This window comes from Ceratosolen solmsi, unplaced genomic scaffold (genome assembly GCF_000503995.2).
Source record: "Ceratosolen solmsi marchali unplaced genomic scaffold, CerSol_1.0 scaffold57, whole genome shotgun sequence".
NCBI classification, from domain to species: domain Eukaryota; kingdom Metazoa; phylum Arthropoda; class Insecta; order Hymenoptera; family Agaonidae; genus Ceratosolen; species Ceratosolen solmsi.
In genome coordinates, this window is record NW_011948427.1 from 2,804,049 (window position 1) to 2,826,602 (window position 22,554).

The following is a 22,554-nucleotide window of genomic DNA, read 5'->3' on the forward strand; positions in this document are numbered from 1 at the left end:
AAATCTTAACATCATGTAAATATATTCTCGGGTAAGCACGCATAACTTCATTCGTAACATATATGGATTTGCGTACAATTAAATGGCCATGTGCGATGGTATTTACATTGAAACTCGTTCATTTAAATATACATGTATAGGTAAAAAATAAAGAGAAATAATTGCGAAAAATGACGCAGACCGATGGGCTGAATGTGAATGCAAGAATAAAGAGTTGGGGTGAACAAAGAAAGAAAGTAAACTCGCACTCCATGCTGGTTCATTCGACCTTTGTTCGAGATTGAGAGAATTTTTAGTGTATTTTTTTTTGGGAAAAATACCACGGGTCATAACTTTTATAAAAATTCTTCCAGGGTCATTGGAGGCTCGGAAAGTGGAATGAGTGACCTTTGATTTTAGCTAGCAAGAGCGCGGCGAGTTTGTTTACGCGAGAATATTTCAAGAGTTAAGATATTTGAAAACAATATCGAGTCGAAAAACATTTCCTAAAATTCCTTGTAACGAGAAACGCAGCTCGTGCGACATCGGGCAATTTTCGTCTCCTCAATGCCTTCAATGTCACGAGACATCACCCATACATTGTTGCCGCTTGCATATCCACACGTTGCCAATTGTACAAGCCAAGCGAAGACGTTTTACCAAGAACACCCCTTCACCCACCAACCCCCCGTCCGTAAGTCCGGGAGAGGGGTAAGTCGCCCTCCGATTGAAGGCGCTGCCGCTAAAAACACACTTTTCGACGTTGTCGTTGTCAAAGTTTAATTTCTTCGTTATCCGCGTGGGGAAGCCAAGTGAAAACTAGTGACCAAGTTTTTATTAATTGAGCCACTATCGATAGAGAAGAATCGATAGATACATCAACCCAGTTGATGCAGCTGCAGCGGTTGATAGGTCTTAACGCTATCTCCTTCTAACCACACTGAAAGGACCAGACTACCACCAAGCACGCACTCCCGGACATTTGGATCGTGAATCATGGTGAGCTACTCATCCCAGGATCAGATCAAGGACACCGTATCACTGTGAGTACAAAAAATCTGTCTGACCTATACTACATTGCCATATCCATTAAATAATATAAAACCTAATTCGACGAAAGGAATTGTGTGATTTCAATTGTCGACCACAAGGAGCATCTTTTATAGTGAAACATCCGTCACAGGAAACTTTCCAAGCAATCGTATCATTGTAATTAAACATTAAGATGCTTCCCATACATGGATAACGTTATTGTAAACAAATTGTAAATAAACCATATTTTCATCGAAAACGCACGATATTTTCTACATTCTCTTCTTCCACTAAACTCCTCCGAGCATTTTTATTTGCTAGGGCGGGCGCGGCAGACGTAAACTATTGAAGCAATGGCAGTTCGAGCCATGGAAACTACATCATTTTCGAACAACCTTGTATTACAGGTATGCGAACTCTAATACAATTGCCACCGACTTTTTCTCAATGTTCTTTGATAAAAGGAGAGAAACAAAATATTTACGATACGAGTAAGAGAGATGAAAAGCACAGAGAATGACCCAAGAATCGCGATGGGCAAAACAAGGAAAACCGAAATGCATTCGTAGCATTGCTTCGATTTATCAGTGGCTCTCTTTCTCCCCCAGCCCAAGGAAGTTTTATACTTTCTTGACGTAAACGCTGCTTATAAATCAGCTTCCATTTTCTTCGATCATGTCTAACACGCAATACGATCGCTGGTTAAGAAAAGATTCATTGTTCATGATTTTTGCAGCTATATTCATAAAATATAAATTGTGTCTCTATTTCGCTTTTACTGGACATAAATATATATAGTACGGGCGACTAAGTAAACAAACTAAAGAAGATTCAATGCTACAGTTGGCTGGATTCGATTGCGATTGTGCGAGTGGTTTATTTGCCTGAATTCGCTTTTTAAATTGGTTTTGTTGTGCACTCGATCGTTTATCAGACAACCGGAGCGTTATTCACTCTTGAACAAGTCATTAGTTTAATTGGAACATATTTTAATGATTCTTGCACGAAGTTATTAAAAAAAAATATATAATATCTTGCATGAGTAATTTGAATCAAAACTTTTTTTTTTGCAACTATTTTTTTAGCGTATTATTATTCAAATGTAAAAACGTAATGATATCATTAAAATATCTACGTATCATAATTTTAGTTTAACAAATGTTTGACCTCCTGTTACATAAATATCCTAAAGTTACAGCAATAAATGATTATTAATTGATAATAGTATGACTCGTATTTTATAAACACTTTTATTTTAAACAACTATTAAAATTAATCTTATTGTGCCATAGTAGAAGATTTAGTACAATAATTTGGTTGAATATATTTTTATTAAATTAATTATTTAAAATTGAAATTATGTTTTTTATTATGTTATAAAAAGAATTAAAATTTTGTTGCTTAAAGTATTTGACAATCCTTCTTAATTTTACGGATATTCAACCGAGATTTTGCTTCCCTTTTCCAGTTAAATTTATTTTAATTGCAAATCAAAAGCTTTATGGTAAAACTAAATTTATTTTTATTATATTATAATCTTCATGTATATATATATATATACATATTTTTTTTATATTTATTACTTAATACATTTATTATAAAGGATCATTTATTCGAATAATATATACAGGTAATATTAAATTAATAAGTATCAAAATAATGTAAAAATAATAACGGGTTTACGATTTTTAAACAATATGTTAATATTCTTCAAAGGGTTTTAGAAACGATCTAATATGAAAACAAAATTTATAAACTATTTTCTGCTAAAGGATAATAATTTTATCAATTCATGTAGCATAAAAAGATGCCGGTTGAAACCAAACTTGGTTATGTTATTGGTATGGGTCTTAGCCACCCATAATTTAAAAATTTTCATATAAGTATTCTCTTCTTTCTCTTTCTATTTCTCTCTCTAAAAATCAAAATATTTAATAAAATTCTAAAAACTTCATTTTCCAGTGCTTTTTATATTTAATAGAATAAAAAATGTATACCATAAATTACAAAATAAATAGAAGTAATTTATTTAGAATTTCTTTGTTTTCGTTCACTGTTTTCTTTGCTAAACTTGCTTTTATATGAATATTATTATATCCACTTACAGTGGAGGATAAAGTAGCTTAAAATACATTAACAATACTTAAAACCTTAATACATCCAGTGAAATATCGGATTAACATATAATAATTATGAATAAGGACCCCCAATTCGAGTATACTAATAATTTTTTCAACTAAAGAAGGCATTATATAAAGCATTAAAGATACAGTGAAATTAGATTACATAATATAATAAGTATTGAATTTTACATTTACATTCTGTGGATATTAGCTGTGAAAATTATTTTTTTTTAATATTTATAAATTAAATTCTTATTATAACTACTGAACTTTTATTAATAATTTCGTTCAACTTATTTCGAATATTTAAATATGCGTAATTTTTAATACAGTAATATTCTCATTATTCTTAATCATTAATAACATTTTAATATTTTAAAATTATTATTATGATTGGCCCCCATATGTAAAGCTATCAGTGAACTTTACTTCACTTTACTTCGAAGTAAATGTAAACAATTCTCATTTATGAAACTTATAACATTGAATGTGGTAAAAGAAAATTATTGATAAACTTTAAAAATCTGCTCAGTTATTATATTTTACAAAATCATTCATTTCTTAGATGGAACAATTACGTAAAGGTGCTTTATTTAAAAATTGCGTTTTAAAAAGTAAATTAGTTTTTTGATTATAAAATTTCTGAATTTAAATTTGAAAATAATTTATACTATATATTCAATAAGTTACTTAAGATAAAAAATAAATAGACCTATGCCAAACTCACGAATATGACTAGATACCAAATCTTGGAAAAAAAAAAGTGAGAGAGAGAGAGAAAACGTCGTACCAGTGAATCAGAATCAAATCTATTTCGGATAACGGTGCTGAGAAAAAGGTTATCCCCTTGTCGGGCTTAGCAAATAATAAAATAGAAACATCGGTGCAAATAAGCTATCCTTTTTTTGCATCGATCCAATGTAATCGCAACGTATCTACCTCGGAGCAGACAATTTAAAAGCGTAGAAAATCCCAATGATTTTATAGCTATTACGACCGTAGCATGAATATTAATTTTACTGAAATTAACTTTCATTTTGTTGAAAAAAAAAAAAAAAACGTAAAACTTATTAAAGATAATGTTATACAGTAAATTTTGTAGTGTCGAAGTCGTACAAAATTTCAAAATTAAATTCATATTTTATCCATAAATAAAATGAATGTCATTTTTCTTGTGTCTTTCAAGTAAAATGTAAGTTATTTTCATATAGAGTAAAATTTACAAAATGTAAATTAAGAAAAGAAAATGGAAATAAAAATAATAAAATCCTTGTTTAAATATTCCAAATTATAGAAGGTTTAAGCTTTACTAAAAAAATATTTATTTTATTTTTTTCATTATTTTCGCTTGAATTTGTGCATTTTTATAATTTTTACAATCTTTGACAATATTAATTTACAAACGGTATGCAATTAGTGAAATTGTTATTATTATATTTGTATACATATAAACTAACATAATCACAATATTTTTAATGAATGAATTTATTATTCAATAAAACTTGCCTAAAACAACTATTATTAAATAACAAGCGTAAAATAAAATAAAAATAATTGAAATAATACATTTACTAATCCAAATTAAAAGAGTATTTTTGTAGAACTATAAACTCAGTTATCAGAAGTAAAATTTTTGTCCAAAGTATTTTACAGCTCCTAAACTATAGTCAATTATCAATATTAAAAAAATCTTGTTATTAACAAACTTTAAAACCGTACTTTATGAGGGGACAATATAAGTACAAATCTAACTTTCTTATATAAGCTTAAGTCTGCTGATCTTATAATCTTCAGATAGTTACATATTCTCTATACTATTGGGTTTATGTCAGTTTGCCATATATTCGAAGGTAGTACTTTTCTTTCACAAACTACATTTTAGAACAAAAAAAGTATCATACTAAAATACTAAAAGTATTTTACTACCTTTGATGACGTATTGGAAACAAAAAATCAGAAAATCTAGAAAAAGACAGCGAGAAAATTATAGTTCTATAATATAATACAACTTGATATTCGCTGAATGGTACGGAAGAAGCACTAGATTCTAAAATTATGAAGACTTTTAAATAAAAAATAATATAAACATGATATAATTTTACTAATTAAATCAATTTCAATTAATTTTATTAAATTCATTTTCAACAGTAATGGATTAAATACATTAAGTTATTGTTGTATATTAGTATACAACTACCCAACATTACGAAACATTTTAGTTTTTTATCATATTTCTTTCATACTTAAAATAACATAAGAACAGAAAAAGACAAAGATTAATTATTTTTTACTTTAATTCAGTTTTATAATTAAAAATAATAAGTAATAATTTTAATTTATATAAAATTTATATAAAATATTTTGTGACGAAATTTGCGTTTTCATGTAACAAAGAAATTAGTTAGCAACAAATTATTTGCAAATATTTTCTATAAACTCATAAAGTTTTATATAATAATAAACATGTTATTAATATTTTTGTAAAAGCTATTTCAAAAGATATATTCCTTTTTCATCGTAAATATAATAAATTAATATATTAAGAAAATTGAATTGCATTTCTCAAAAATCATGAAATATCTTCAGTACAAATTTTACGCCAGGTTTAGCGCATAAATAATGAACAAGGTACTTACATTTATTTAACATAAACTGATCCTACTCAAAAATTCATATAACACATAAAAAATGAATCTGAAATATACTTATATGAATTAAAAAGAGTAAATGTCGGAAAAGAAAATATTAATGCTTGCATCATATAATCTGCATATTTTATATTAAATTATCCGTTAATTATATATGTCAAATAATTGTTTGTTATTGTATTTAAATAAAATAAACAGTATTAGAAAATCATTAAATAAAAATATCACTTAAATAATATTTTATATAATCTGTCAAATTAATGTATTTGCATAATTGATATTCTTCTATGTATAATATTAATTTCAACAAAACATTCATTTCGTATCTATTATTTATCATCAATCTTTTCCTATATATTATTTATCAACAAATTGTATTCCTATTTTTGAAAATCAAATAATTATTAGAACTATTTAGCTCTATTGTTTGTCTAATAATATTAATATAATGAAATCAGTTTTATTTACTAGTATTCAAAAAAGAGATAAATTTAAACATTAAAAATTAACTGTAAAATATTAAAATAATATGAAAAAATACGAATATTTTTTATAATATCAAATTAATGGTTACAATTATTTTTATATAAACATGTATTTCGGTTATTAATTTTATATTTTTAAACTTTATTATACATACATTGAATAAATAAAATAAAATAAAATTAAATAAATGTTAAATAAATAATGTTAAATAAATAAACAATAATGTTAAATAAATTTTTTATATAATTTTCATAATTTAAATGTCTTCGTTTTATAATTGAACGAAATTGTGCGGAGTAATATAAAAAACTGATTTAATATTACTTGTCACAATTCAATATTAAAAAGAAAAATGAGAATCTGATAATATAAAATTATATATAATAAAATTTGTACATTTACTATAGGTTATCATTGATAAATGGAATGTAAATGAACTTTCATTCATAATTATATTAAAAAAAATATATATTTATGTAGCTAAATATTTTCATATCTGTCTCAAGTAGTACAATATACCATCAATAATAAAGCTGTATTATTTATTTATTATTTTATAAAAATTAATTCCAGCAATTGAGAACGTGAACTATCTATTATTTATCTAGTATTTACTATCTACTTATCTCGTTCTGGCTCTTATTTATATTATCATCTAGAACATAATAATGTTATAATATGATTTTAATATACATGCAAATATCCGTCCATTAAATAGATGTATACAAATGTCGGAATCTCGATAAATAATGACTGTTTTATTTAAAATGCAGCATTTTATCTCTTTTTTTCATGGATGTAATAAAGTACTCATAATGTTTAATTGTTATTTATTATATTTTATAAATAATGGCAAGTAATTTCGATATTGTACATTAAAAAAAGCGGTTTATGTTCTATATCGAAAAAAAAAACAGAATAAAGATGAAGTAATGTCCTAATGACATAAATTTGTTGCTTCAATAATGTACAGGTACGGCAGTAATGGCAAAAATTAAGACTAAAATAAATGAATTAGACATGTATGCAGATAATTTCACAGGATTTAATTTCAGGTTTTTTCATTTATCTATCATAATATAGTAGTGTAATTTTGCATTAACCAATCATGATATTGCATTTAAAAAATCTAATTTGTTCCTCTTTTGAGCGTTCAGATGAAGTTAAACTATTCCAACCTCATCACTTGCTTATGCAATCGCCTTTTTCATTTTTTCTTCTCAATTACGTTATTATTATGAGTAAAATTTCTCTACTCTCTATACGTAAAAGAATATTAAGTTTTTATATAAAATTAAAATAAATCCTCAGATAAATTTTATATTAACACCATATCATAATTAATAAAATCTAAGAAAATGAAAGAAAAGGTTGTAATGATAATTATATTATTATTTTTAAGATACTATAAACTATATTATAAAAATTGTACGTAAATAAAATCCATCAAAATAGTATTAATTATTTTATTGTGTACTGGTATAAATAGTCGTATTGTTGAATGGATAGCGTATAAAGTAGAATATAAAATTTTTCTTACAGTGTGTAATTTATGTAAATATATATATATATAGCTTCGCTAGTAAAATATTGAATTCTTATATAGGATAGAAATCTTATATAGAAGATTTAAATTTCTTTAAATTAATATTATCTATATGTGAAACTTTCAGTATTACCACTATATAAAAATGAAAAAAAAGATCAATACAAAATATTAATAAGCAAAATAAGATTATTAATAATAATAAATTATAAAGTCTACTTTTCTTCAAATGTGAGTCTATTAATTACTTTATTAGAACTATTAAAAGTGTAATTTTATGATTTTCAAAGAATGTTCAGTAGTTGTTTTCATAAGAACATTAATATTTTTATAACTTTATTACTAAGTTGTAAGAATGAACATTTTATTTAACATAAATTTTTTATCAATTTCTATGTAAAAATTTCAAATTTATTTCAAATTTAGATTAAAGGATGATAATAAAATTAAGAGTAATTTTAATCAATAATTTTTGGAGCAATGCTTTGAACGCTATAAAAGTAGGTGCAATCACATATAGACCCATATATTTTAAAAAGTAAATCAAAGATCAATATGAGTTTTTTAATAAACTTTTTATAATATTTTTCTAATCAACCAATTTTACGTATACATAAATTAATTAAACTAAATATCTTCATATCCAAATGCAATGCAATGTAATAAGATTTAGTAAGGGTCTTGAAATTGTAGATTTAATCGATATGAGGTGTTTTATGAATTATTACAACTTTTATTATGTAAAGGAATATATAATTAATTACTTCCTACGACTATTATTGTGAGTTACAAATTTTCAATAATATACGACGACTATGTAGATGCAACTGTAATAATGAACTAACCTCAAAGCTAAAATGCGCTTTTATATTTCTATGCATAATAATTAAGTTATCTTTGGCAAATCAAACAATAAAACTTACTTTTACTTAAAAATTATGATTTATTAAAGGTTGTAAAAATTTTTAAACTAGCATTGACATTGAAAATAGTTAAGAGTTAAGAATGATATTTAAATATATCTAACATAATCGCAATCAATATAAGATCATGAAAACAAAGCATTACACAATTATTTTATGTACCTATTATAATTATTATAATTATATAAACAAAATAGAAATTTGAAAAATCTAAATAATAAATATAAATTACAAATAAAAAATATTACTATTTTACGAATTTTCTTTGTCCTGAAATGAGACAATTATTTACCGTATAAAATAAGATGTAGATAAGTAGGATATTCTTATTCAATCGTCATGTTTTATCACATTAATTAATTATTTAGTTATAAAATTTATCAATGAATAGCAAGAGAATGTAATTCATTAATTATTCATTTCTTACAATATATTGTAAATTGTTTTTAGTAAAAATTAATTAAATATATCTAATGTCGTAAAATAGATTTGTTCAAAATAAATAAATCTAAACATTATTGAAATTGCCGATTAATTTAACTGATTGTGTCATGTATATAGAATGCACTCTAAATAAATTGTGCAATAAAGTCATAACCAATTAATTTATATTGACGGCACATTATTTCAAAATAAAAAGGCAAAAATTTAAGCATTAAGCAAATATAAACGATCTAGCTAATCAAGTAATAATTATCGTAAAATACATTATAAATTGAATTTAATTACTAAATAAATTTACCACTTGCATATTTTATTACTAATTATAGATACGCATAGACAAATATATGTTTGTTTAAAATATTTTTATGATTATATAACTTAGTTTTACAAATAATAAATATATAAATATAAAGTTGCAATATATGTATATAACAATAGTTTTCATAAGTATGTTAAACACTGATAATTATAATCATCTTAGTAAAGACAAAGTATAACAAATAAAGAAATACTAATAAAGTATAACTAATCAAGTATAGGTATAAATATATATATATATATATATATATATATATATATATATATGTACGTATAAACTCTAAACATTATTTATAGAATAATTAGTATAATTAATAGTATGAATGGACACTGTATCTAATGTACTTCACAAAAGTAGAAATACGTATAAAGAAATAAAATGTTTGAAAACATCTTTAAAAGAAATTTTATAATTATAGTTACAAACGAAGACGATAGTTAATCCAATAATTTGCATATATTAAAACTGATAAATCGTTTACAAACTAACCGCAACATTTAATGAAAAAATCTTTATTCATTTTAGAGAAAAGGGAGTAGAAACGGGTGGTGTTGCATTTTGCATAAACTCATTTCATCCTGTATACATTTACCTATAGAATTCTACACTATAGAATTGTAATAAGTAAAGCAATTTTTCAACATCGTAAAGAATCATTTGGACGTTAATTCGTCTATTAAAGCATGTCTTCTTTAAAAATAATAATAAAAAAACAGTTGTAGAACAAAATTAAAATGTTGAGACTACGACGCATGATTTTTATGTCACTGTAGAGAAGCAGTTTTATGTCTGGCGGCTGTAGGAACGTAAACCCATCACAGCGTCACATTCAGCTATATAACTTGCCTTTTTCTCCATTAAGTTTGCCGATGTGATAATTATTTTACGACTGTCACACTCAGGACTTGAAAATCTGGCGATTCTAACTTAACAGCCATGTGGTGGTAAAAGTACTAAGGAATCACGAACTCGTTCCCACCTTTAATGATCACTTAATGACACTTTCTGTGCTACTGCTTAAATTTTTAATAAAAGTAATTTACCATTTTTATATCAACGATTTAGCCTAGTGAATACGTAGTTAAATTCTCCATATTTTCAATGGCATATTTAATTAATTTTAATCAAACATTAAGGGAATATTAGGCCAAAAAATATATTATCGGCGATAATTGTATATATATATATATATATATATATATATATATATATATATGTATATATAATTATTACACGTTATTATAAGTTATTGATAAGTTGTCGAGGAACTTAATATTAATAAATTAACATATCTAAAATAATTAATTATAGATACAATTATATTCTATTCATTTTCAAAATTAAAAATCTATTAATATTTTATAACAATATTAGTAGGAAGAAAATATTATTCATAATTTTTTGTAAACATTTTTTTCCCTAAAGGATAAGTTTAAAATCTAATTATTAATAACAAAAATTAAATAACATTATATCATTTTTTATAACGATCAAGATAATTGTTGTATAGTAGAATAAAAGTAAAAATAATATTTCATACAATTTAAAACTATTACATGACTTGCACTTTCTCTTTCGTGAAGAAAATCTAATATTTTTATGATAATTTATGTTTATGCTTCGTACAAATTTCTAAGGTACAAAAGTTTGACTTGAGATGAAGGATGTCCATGCCCTTGGGCAATGTAATTTTTTTAAATTAACATTTTTATGTGCTTTAAACTGCGGTAGTTGGTTTTATAAGTTTTAAATGGTAGAATACGGATGTACATAATCATCTTCCTATTAATTCAGTATATACGAAAATATGAAATGAAAAATTATTTTATTTGTATAATTTCATCATGAATAAATATGTATTTCGTAGTGTAGGATTTTTTTTTTGTAATCTTGTAAGTATGCAATAAAGTCAACTTTCCTAACATCAAAGGAAAATATTTAATATATGAATACCAATAGGGAACTTTGATTTTATTCCTTTCCTCTCTCTCTCTCTCTCTCTCTCTCTCTCTCTCTCTCTCTCTCACTCTCTCTCCATTCTTCATTCTCCGACGCTAGGAAGTATACGAGCTTCCATTCGGTTACCAAGTTTCGAATATCAGATGGGCTTGAAATTGTAGGTTACAGTCGGCAACAATTCCTAACACTAAACTGATTAAACTCCCCTGCATGACACGTAATGCGTGCACGCCTATACTTTACTATGAACGCGTGGATGGCAAACCGGATTTAACACTGTAAGTTCAAAGCATTTATCCCTTCGTCCTTGCCTCTTACTACTCCGACAACTACAATCAGGAGTGGCAAGTTGTGGCTGCATGCATTTCCGGCCCTGGCCAGAGGATGAGAGTTACTCGCGAATATCAAGACTACCAAGTACCATATAAACTTTTAACTTTACGTTTTTCCCAGCTGCTTAATGATGGCTGCTTAAGACTATAGTACAGAGGGTCGATAATATGATGAAACGTTTAGCAAACGCAAATAGCAAAAGTAATATGATTTGCATGTATACACTTATCGAAATTAAAACATTCGCAATTTCTAAACAATTTGAAATAATGGATTTATTTATTTTTCATCTTACATCATAGACATTTATTTAATAGCAGCACAAAAGCTTATATTATTTATATGAAGATATTTTTAATTATATTAATAATATTATTATACAATTTTATATTGAATTTTGTATTACATATATTCAAGATCGTGCTTCAACAGAACTTTCAATAAATTAACCATATTGTGTTTTAACGAACTAGACGTTTGAATATTCACTTGATCAATGATAGTTTCTATACATGCAATAATATATAATAAATCTTTATGTTTATGCAGTATTTTACATTATTGTTAGTTTTACTAAAGCTTCGTTTATCGTTTTTATTTCTGTCTTACTCGTAAAAAGAAAAAATATATATATATATATATAGTATTTTTTTTTGTTAATATCTGCTATAATTTCTACTTGCACGAAGTGTCGTAGATTATACTTTTAGTTTTATATAAAGAATATATAGTTGGAGATTTTTATGAATTTAAGTGCTATTGAATTTAATATCGTTGAAAATACAAAAAGAATTTGAACTTAATGAAATGGTAAATATACTTAAACATAAACATACTTAAATATACTTTCTAGCTCATATTATAAATTTAATCAAATATCTTCAACATCTCTATCAATCATGATTATTTTACAAATATTATTAATTTTTAATATATTATATTAGGCTTGTTTTTACATTTAATAAAGTATATTCAATAATTTAATAAAGTTCAAATATTGAATTTCGAATTTTTTAAAAATTCACCATATTTTGTACCACCTCTACCTTTATAACATCTATTTATATTTCTTGTAAAAGTTGATAATAGTTTATATTTAACTTATAATAATAATAAGAAAATCCGAATTATTTATTTGTATCAAATTTTCTTTAAATAATAAGAAATAAAATTTCTTGGTGTATGAAAAATTTTGATAAATATGTAAGTATAAATAGCACAAGTTTTAGAAGTTTGTATTTGGTTTTTATACATAAATTTTTATTTAAAATATTTTTATTTTATTTATTTAATTATTATATTTACACTATACTCTATAATATATATATATATATATATATATATATATGTTTTATCTAATGCACAAAATTAGACAATTTATTTAATGTGATATTATTGTTTTTAATAATTTCTAATATATTTATAATAATTATTACCAATTAAATTTTATAAATTTACATATTACATTATCATCTAAAATTTGTCAAATTTTATTCCAACAAAACCATAGGTTTTGAAAAAGTTAATTATTTTTTTTTAATACATTTCATATATTAGTATTAGTAAATTTCCAACATTATATTTTATGCATAAGGTAATTGTATAGAAAAATAATCTATGACATTAATGAAGTGTGACGCACAAAAAAATTCTAGATTGTTTTTTTAATTTATTAAAATGAACGAAATTTCATGAAACTATAATTTACGTACAGTGGAAATTAAAATTTTCTAAAATAAAATAATAAGTTCTTAGCTGCAGCAAAAAGCAAAAGGAATATCACAAACAACTAGGATTGAATAATTCGAGCACGAAATTCATGAAGTGTTCTTGAACTTTTATAAATGTAAGTTTTCCCCACTAGGATTTGATGTGTGTAGCGACTGTGCGAACATGAAAAAGCTCATTTTCAGCTCGAGTGCAATTCAAATCCTCCGTCAACAATCACTTCTATCACTCCGCACAGCAATGCTATTTACGCTCAATACAATCACAAGTTCGATAGTCATACTCTTCTCTTGCATCACAGCCTATTTTTCGCACCACTCAAAAGAAATCTCATCTCCTGAAACTGTATGCACTCTTTTCGAAAACTTGATGCGTAAACATCAGCACTGTGCACCATACATTCATTACTAACATTGACAAATTAATGAGCAGCACAAGCAAAGATAAATGCACAAATATTGGTATCTAGAGTACCGCACTTAATATTGATTATTTTTATAAACTTATGATTTTATAAACTTTGATTGCTATTTATATTTAGAAATAATATATTATTTTCATGTTCATTCGATTAGCTTTATAATATATACATTACGAATAAGTCAGATATAAAGTTACCTAAAAAAAAAAAAAAAAAAAAAAAAACGAAATTTGATTATAAATTATGATTTTATTATAAAGGCTATATTATTTATCATGTTAAGAATAACGTACTTGATTTGTCATATTGTCGGCATTCGTTAAAAATCCTAGAATTATATTTTTTTTAATAAATTCAAGTTAAATCAAATAATAAATAAAAGACATAGTTAGTTATAAAATAGAATAACATTTAAATACAATTAAATAGCATAAAGGAACAAGCTCGCATGTACATAGAGAAAACAAATATCAAAATAATTGTTATAATGAATGACTATCTATGACCAAAAGCCATTAATCTAATTATATCATGAATCGTCGATAATTTGGTATATGGGAATTTAGTAATATTTGATAATCATAATTATCATTGTAAACATTATAATCGTCGTCGTGATAATTTTTATTGAAGTTGTTATCGTCGTCGTCGTCGTCATCGTCGTCGTCGTCGTCGTCGTTGTCGTTGTCGTTACTTAAATAATTAGTATTATTGTTATTATTATTGTCAATATTATCATATGTATAACAGTTGTTATTGTTGATATTTTTGTTGTTATGATTATTGTTTTTTTTTTATTTTATTATAAGTGGCAAAGTTAACATCAATAATCGAGATTTAAATAAAGAAGACGCTCGAGACACGAAAAGTCAATTCGTCCCTTCTTAACTTTCATTTAACATGGCACACTCACCGATGGTCAGCGACTGATTGTCGTTGCGCACGGACCCCGGTACGGCAGCAATAGCAATCGGCGATAACTGAAGCAGCAGCTTGAGGAAAGCGCCGACGCGCGAACGTGTCGCAGTCCGTTTACCGATCATCCCGAGTAGCCGATGAACGTGGGAGCGCGGCGAGACCCGGCATCCCGACTGGAACGACTGCGAGCGGACGACGAACCTCCCCGTGAGCGACTCCCTCCAATACGTCCGGGCGGTTATCCCGCGCACGCGCCACTCCCTCGTGCAGTCGCCCACTCGGCACTTCGTATTGCGCTCTCTTCGTATCATGTCGCCCTTGGCCAGCGAGCCTCTGCCCGGATTAAAATCTACGAGCTTTCTATCGCAACGAGACTCGGAATTATTTGAATATGATGTATTCCTCGTATGGCCGGCCGACCGACCGACCGACCGACCGACCGACCGACCGACCGGTTATTAACCTGACTGAGACGACGAGCTTCACATTTCAAATCGCAAATCCTATATCGGAAACTTTAACGCTTTCGCTCATCCAGATTTTTCTTACTTGAGTTAATCTATCTCCAACGCTTTCCATTTACTTCCAAATTAAAGGGCAAAAATTTTCATATTTATAAGTTAACATCACTTAATAATATAAATAATATGAATGATTTATTTAAAAGATTAAAAAATTATATATTTTTTAATCAATTTAATATTTTAAAATAAATTTTAAGTCTTATATTAATACTTGAAAATTGTAATTTTTATTTATTTTTTGTTTCTAACTATGTAATATTATTATATAACTTGACTAACAAAATTATATAACTCGTTCGTTTAACCTTAAATACATTGTACTGACTTAAATTTTGTAAGTATTTTACAGAATGGTTAATAAATACAATATTAATGAAAATAATATTTATTAAATTTAACGATTTCAATGAAGTTACTAATGGATAAATGATGGGAATTACTTTAAAAATTAATTATTACTCTATAAGTAACTAATTTTTTAGAAAAAAAAAAAGGTTTTTTAAATTTATTTATAAATAATAGCTGTATAATATTATTATAAATTTTATATAAGCTTATATCTACTTCAAGGAATTGTGATATTAAAGATTAGAAAAATATAACGCCTACTAGGTGGATAATATATATTTTGGTAATAAATTAAAATAAATAATAATAATAATAATAATAATAATAGTTAAGAAATAATCAATGAAATATCATATAATATGATAAAATAAAAAGAGAAAAAATAACTAATAAATTGCATAAGATTAAATAAGATTAGTAAAGTGTAATTTGTATGTAAACATCTAATTTATGAATTTTGAGTTATTTACAACTTGGCTTGGTTTATATTTCTTTACTATATAAAAATTTCTGTAGGTCCGTTATATGGGCTTTTTATTTTTAACTTTTTATTATTGCAATAATTTATTTAATAATAATGATACATGATTGGTTACTATATTAAATTATTGTTTCAAATTATAAATATTATACTCGATGTGATACAATTGTTAAAAATACATGTTAATAAAACCATATTTAATATTAGGCATTATATTTTGTTTTCCTACATTATACTAAATAACAATCTTTTTTAATGAAATACCCTCGGTGTAAAGTGGTAACAACAGTAAATTTTCTTAAGAATGTAAAACGACTCAATTCAAGTGAATTCTTTAGCCTCCTTATTAGACATAAAATGTTTAAATCATCAAATTCTACTTCGTGATATTAAGCACTGCAGTTGTCAATTAAACATCTCCTAGATCCTTAGATTCCTCATTTCGTCAATATTTCTCTAATCTTCTTATCTGCAATCAATAATATGATATCCATTATTATTTGCAGACGAAATCAAACACCTGGAGAACGTGTCGGTGCTTATATGAAGCCTTGATCTTTTAACATCCTCCCTCTCTTTCGTCCGTCGTAGTTGTCGTCGCCGTCGACTTATTGCCTCTGGCTGCTAGAGCTTTAAAAAGATACTGAGCTTGCCTAGTAAAGAAAGTCACCCACCTGAGACTGTCCGAGCATATATAAATGGAGTCAGAAGAAAGCTTAAGAGTTTTATTTGAGGAATGCTGAGGGGAATACTTTTTCATTTTTACTTTCCCATCATCTTATTTGTATTCGAATTGCGTCGTACTTTGCGGCTCAGAAATCCCAAAAACGTCAGTCTCTGCAGTTGATTGAAATTTAGTGTTTTAGGACACGCTTGAATCTACGGTGTTTGACTCTTTACTTACTTTATATATTTATTGCTTAGCTTTTGCACAAAATTGATTATAATAAGAAATTTTAGAAAAAATATAGAATGAAATAAGAGAGCCTGTTAAAGGCTTATTAAAATACTTGTTGTTGCTTAAAATAGATGTGAAAAATGAAGCTGTGAATATATTATAGTCGTATAAAATTAAATTGAATGCATAAATAAAAATAAATTATTAGAAAAAAAAAATTAAGAATAATTTTTCCAATAAATTGAAAAACGATAATTATTTTTATTTTATTTTACATATTACTACTTTCTTATTTAACTGACAGTATTCAATCAAATAAAGTTGTCCAGACATTGAAAAATGAATGCAAAAATTTTATAGGATTTTTATCCTTCATTTACTTTAACTCGTATAGAATGTAATTGGAAATTTGTAAACGTTCACCTTTTCAAAAAGCTTTCTCAACATCCATACGCCCTACAACATCATTTACATTTACAGCTAAATATTGCATTGGAACGATTAATCCTTAGTATTCTTTTGTATATAATATTTTTTAGAAAGATTATAAACGATCATGCTGCAAAAAATGTTACTTTATAATATAATGAAGTCATTTTTCATTATTTCTTTCACTTTAAACTCGACATTTCCGTTCGATTGTGTATATCACTTCGCATGTCATTAATGAATTAGTACGTATAGTAAAAAGAAAATACAAAAAATTTAATTTTAGTATTAAATAAATTATTTATGTATGCGCAATTAAAAATATAGCAAAGGTTTATTAATAGTGTGAAGTGCTATTTCGTCGTAAATATATAAAAAACTATATTATTTAGCGCAGTGAAATGTTACAATTTAGTATATACATTGCTTTAGTGTGTCTTCAGTATATTGACATATCTACTGTATTAATTTTAATTTTTATAAAAATACAAAGAAAATATTTTCCATAGACTTTTATAACAATGATTTGGTACTATTTGGAAATAAACCAGGTTACTGTTCAATATTTAAAAGTTGTGTAGCACTCAGTGCCAATTTTTGTTTTCTTCTTTTATGAACTAATTCGACGTCTACGGATCTTATCGCTTTTCTATGTTGAACGTTAATTTGCCAATCGATGTACATTCTCGTTCGTTCGATTTTTTTCTTTGCTCTTGTTATATAATATATCAAGCAAGAACAAAGCGAACCCTGATACTGTACGATTATCTATATATAACCATAAAGAGAATATACGTCATAGGAAGCAAAGAGAGCAGTCGAAAGGCAGTCGATGGCCAAGCACCCGTAACGCTTTTCATGCATCGCGAAGCTTCGTGAAGTCGTTGGACCATGCGATTCGGCAATTAATATTTTTTTAAAGCCTTTTTTCACCTCGTCAGCACATGAGAGAATAAGAGCGAGAGCAGGAGTGCGTGTACCAATTTTTTGAGCTTCCGTTAAGCGTGCCGTGGTGAGAATTCAGCTTATAATATGCACAAACGACTATGACAACGCCACTGATATACAAAATGAGTCATTTTTGACAGTAGTTAATTTGCCGCTACGGAATTTCATAATAAACAATTTTATAATGAGTACATTTTATTTTTGTGGTTATTATCAACAGCATATTTTTAACTTTTCACTCTAGACTGATTTTACAAAGACTGCATAGATTCCTATAAAAGTAAGTGCCTGTATTATATTAAAAATGAATTGAGAATTAATAATGTCCAATGACTTTAGAGTCATGAAATTTAATGTATTACGAACTGACTGATATATAACTGCGATATTGAAAAATTGCATACTACAAAATTTTAATAAATAAAGAACAAAAAAAAAAAAGAAATTCAGAAATCGACAGAAAATTAAAATTCACAATAAAAATATAACACCGTAATAAATATTTTGAGAAATAAATTATAAATCATCAGTTTTTTTTTTTTTTTTTTTTGATATTGCTATTTTTAACATTTCTAATTTGGACTAAATCACATTTTTTTTATACATAAAAACTCAAAATCATTTAAAATAACATATATAATAAGAACTAAAGATTGTTGCTTAATTTAGACAAACAAAGAAGCATTGCATTACATATATATTAATATACAACCTATACTTATCCGATTGAAATTCTAAGAATACACGTCATAAATATACGTCATAATAATTATAAAAATTATACGTCATAAATTTGTATCGTGGAAATTATTCATTAAATAAACAAAAATTATTTATTTCCTTAACGTAAGAAAAAGTTAAAAAATAATCAATTTGAACCAAAACATTTATTGAGTATAAATTTTGCCTTAAATTAATTCAGCATTAATTAAAATTATTATAGATTGAAAAATTAATTTAAATTTATATATTCCTTATTCTAACAGATAAATCTTTCAAATATCTCGAAATTTAATAACTAAATATAAAAATATATTTTTGCAGAAACATTATTATCAAGTTCGAATATTGTGTAAAACATTATTAATGCTTGGTATAATTTTTGCCTATATAATAATTTCTCATTCCGTTAAAGCCATTAATTTCATAATATAATGTTTTAGCATTTAACTGAAATTTTATAAAAGGATAATTGAAAATAGGCCATAAAAAAGTACGTTTTTATGCATTGAAATAACTGGAGTATCAAGATATTTTTATCCATATAATTATGGAAATAATTTACTTTAAATTGAAGAATTATTTAATCTAATTATAAAAAAAAAATCCTCTACTGCAAACAAATATGCACAATTAATACGTCATTCTAATAACGTTGTATCCTTATGAAATGCGATAAAATCGATGATTAGCGATATTTCAGAGTTAATGACAGTCGCTCAGATCTCATCAACTTTTAACTCTTTTCCGGCTTGCACACTACATAATGATTAATAAACCCATGGCTATCGGTGTGAAATATGAGTTTCAATCGCGAACGAAGCTTTAATTGTTTATTTAACCTGAGAGACTCAACTAATGAATCACCCTAAGCATGATTGATGTTCTGCAACCATTTATAATAACGAGACCTGCACAGTTTTTCGTGTCATAAGAAAGAAAAAAATCTAATTGCGATGAATATCAAGCGAGACCATTTCATCATCTGTAACTGCCTTAAAATTGTGCAAACAATAGTTTTGTTTTTGGCCGTAAATACAGTTAATATAAATATAAATGCAAAGCGTTCATTGTCTAGATCTACGGTAAAAATATATATGATTTTTATGAAACTCCGTTTCTGTTAATATATACATATATATATATATATATATATATATATATATAAGTATCATTGTTTTATATTTTTTTTCAGATTTTATTTATTTAATATTTTTACTAATATGGAATAAAATTTAAAGAAAGTTGTTTCAAATATATTATAATATAAAATCTTATTATTAAACTTACCCTAATAAATGTACATATAATTTCCTATATAAGAATATAAAAATAATTCGAAAACTTTACTTCTTGCAAGACTATTATTATGCAATTATGAAAACAAAATTTAATATCATCTTCAACGAAATATAATATTAATATTCCGTTCAAACATTATTTTAAATTTTTAACTTGTCTAACACTAAATAAAATATGGGAAAACTTACTTTTCCAGTTTTACCGTTTTGGTTCATTGGTATTGTTAAATCAAAAAAAATATTTTCTATAATTGAAGAAGAAGCAAATGACAAATAATAGCTAAAATTATTTACAATTTACAGATGTGGTTAAATTCCCTTTGGTAAATATTTCTTCAAATCAGTAGATTCGTGAAAAATTATTTACTGCATTGATAAACTTCTTTATTGTTTTTTAAATATATATATATATATATATATATATATATATATATATGTGTGTATGTGTGTGTGTGTATAATATAATACAATATAATAAAGTATATTAAAAAATTTAATACCATTAGTACACATTCGTTTAAAATTTAAAAGTACTCATTATTCTATAATGAAATCATAGCAAAGTCATAAATATAATGAATTTTTTGTTATTGTTACAAACCCATTTTATAAAATAAATCAACTTATCAATTTACTACTTACTACTCAGAAATATAATTTAAAATGATATTTGTGGAACTCGGTTGCATCTCAGCTATGGAACTTTATACCAGTATGTGTTCGTAATCTTGAGTACAATTCAAAAAAGTCTTGTGCACTGATAAATAGGGCCATCGATAGAAATTGCGCTGCTTCCTTCCAGATCTCATAAACAGACGTAGAAGACTTTAACGAAAGAAAATCTCGAAATAACATTCTATATTGCAGGTCAATCTATCAACATCGATCAGATCTACTAACTGAAATAACAATTCAGAAAGTTCATATTCTAACCTTGCACACTGCCGTCAATCTCTCTTCGTGCTTTCAGTTAGGTTACTAAATATTTACTGCACCGTTGTATTTAGTCATTCCCGAACATGTAAGTTATTTTTAAGTTCATAAATTTCTTAATAAATTAATATCGCTGTATTATCAAGGGCGTAATTAAAAGTGTTGTACCCAACTAATCCCAAATGTTCTAAGAATTGAACCTGAATAGCCATGGACTTGAAGTTTAATCTTAATAGTAATTTGCCTTGCTTATTTCCATTTTTCTTTGTATTACTTGTATAATATACAATTGAAGAGAATTAATATACAATTAAAAGCCCAATATACGTCGAAGGCGCTGTGACTTGAATATCCTTTAATGGGGCTTACCAAAACATTGAACACTCTTCACTCGCTCTTTTTCTCTTTATCTATGTATCTATCTGTGAATTTTCCTCTGTGCTTTTACTTATTCGCTAACGGATTACTACCATGTTAATAAATACTTATTTCTCCCATTATTATTATAAATATGCTAAATTACAGCAAATATTTAAGAAGCTAAATATTTGGAAACTCATTTAAAATATTAACATGGATTCACTATACAATTTTGTAATGACACTTCATAAGACAATTATTATATTAGAATATTAATAATTATAGTATTATAAATAATTGATATTTATGTTGCATGTATAAGGAAATGATTTAATATCCAATATAATTATCCGACTTTTTTCTACTTAAAATAGTAAATGAATATTGTCATGAATTTAAATTTCCTAAAATATACTATTCAAGATATTGCACATTGAATATTCCAGTAGAACTTGAGAGGATTTAATAACATTCAATGCAAATATAACATCAGACTCGTATATTAAATATTATTGAATTACATACAAAATTTACTATGAAATAACAATGGGTAAGTCACTAACGGATTAGAAGTATAGTATTATCATTAGCTAATAATTTCACAGTTGTATGAATAGAAAGTATTCATTAATATCATATCATATTTAATGAATTCCTAAACATAATTTATAAATCAATTTTGTTCATAAATTATTATTATAAATTTCAATAATTATTTAATTCGAGGATTTTTACATAATTCTCTTTACACAA

At 25.7% G+C, this 22,554-nt stretch overlaps 1 protein-coding gene across 1 annotated transcript in view; it reads right to left on the reverse strand.

Moving 5' to 3' along the window:
* LOC105363534 (neurotrimin-like) overlaps window positions 1–15,019 on the reverse strand; it is a 183,674-nt gene extending 168,655 nt beyond the window's left edge. Inside the window, exon 1 of the mRNA XM_011501266.1 lies at window positions 14,855–15,019. Coding sequence (XP_011499568.1) covers window positions 14,855–14,984 — 130 coding nt within the window. The 5' untranslated portion in view covers window positions 14,985–15,019. The remainder of the gene's footprint in view (window positions 1–14,854) is intronic.
* Between the last annotated feature and the right edge of the window lie 7,535 nt (window positions 15,020–22,554).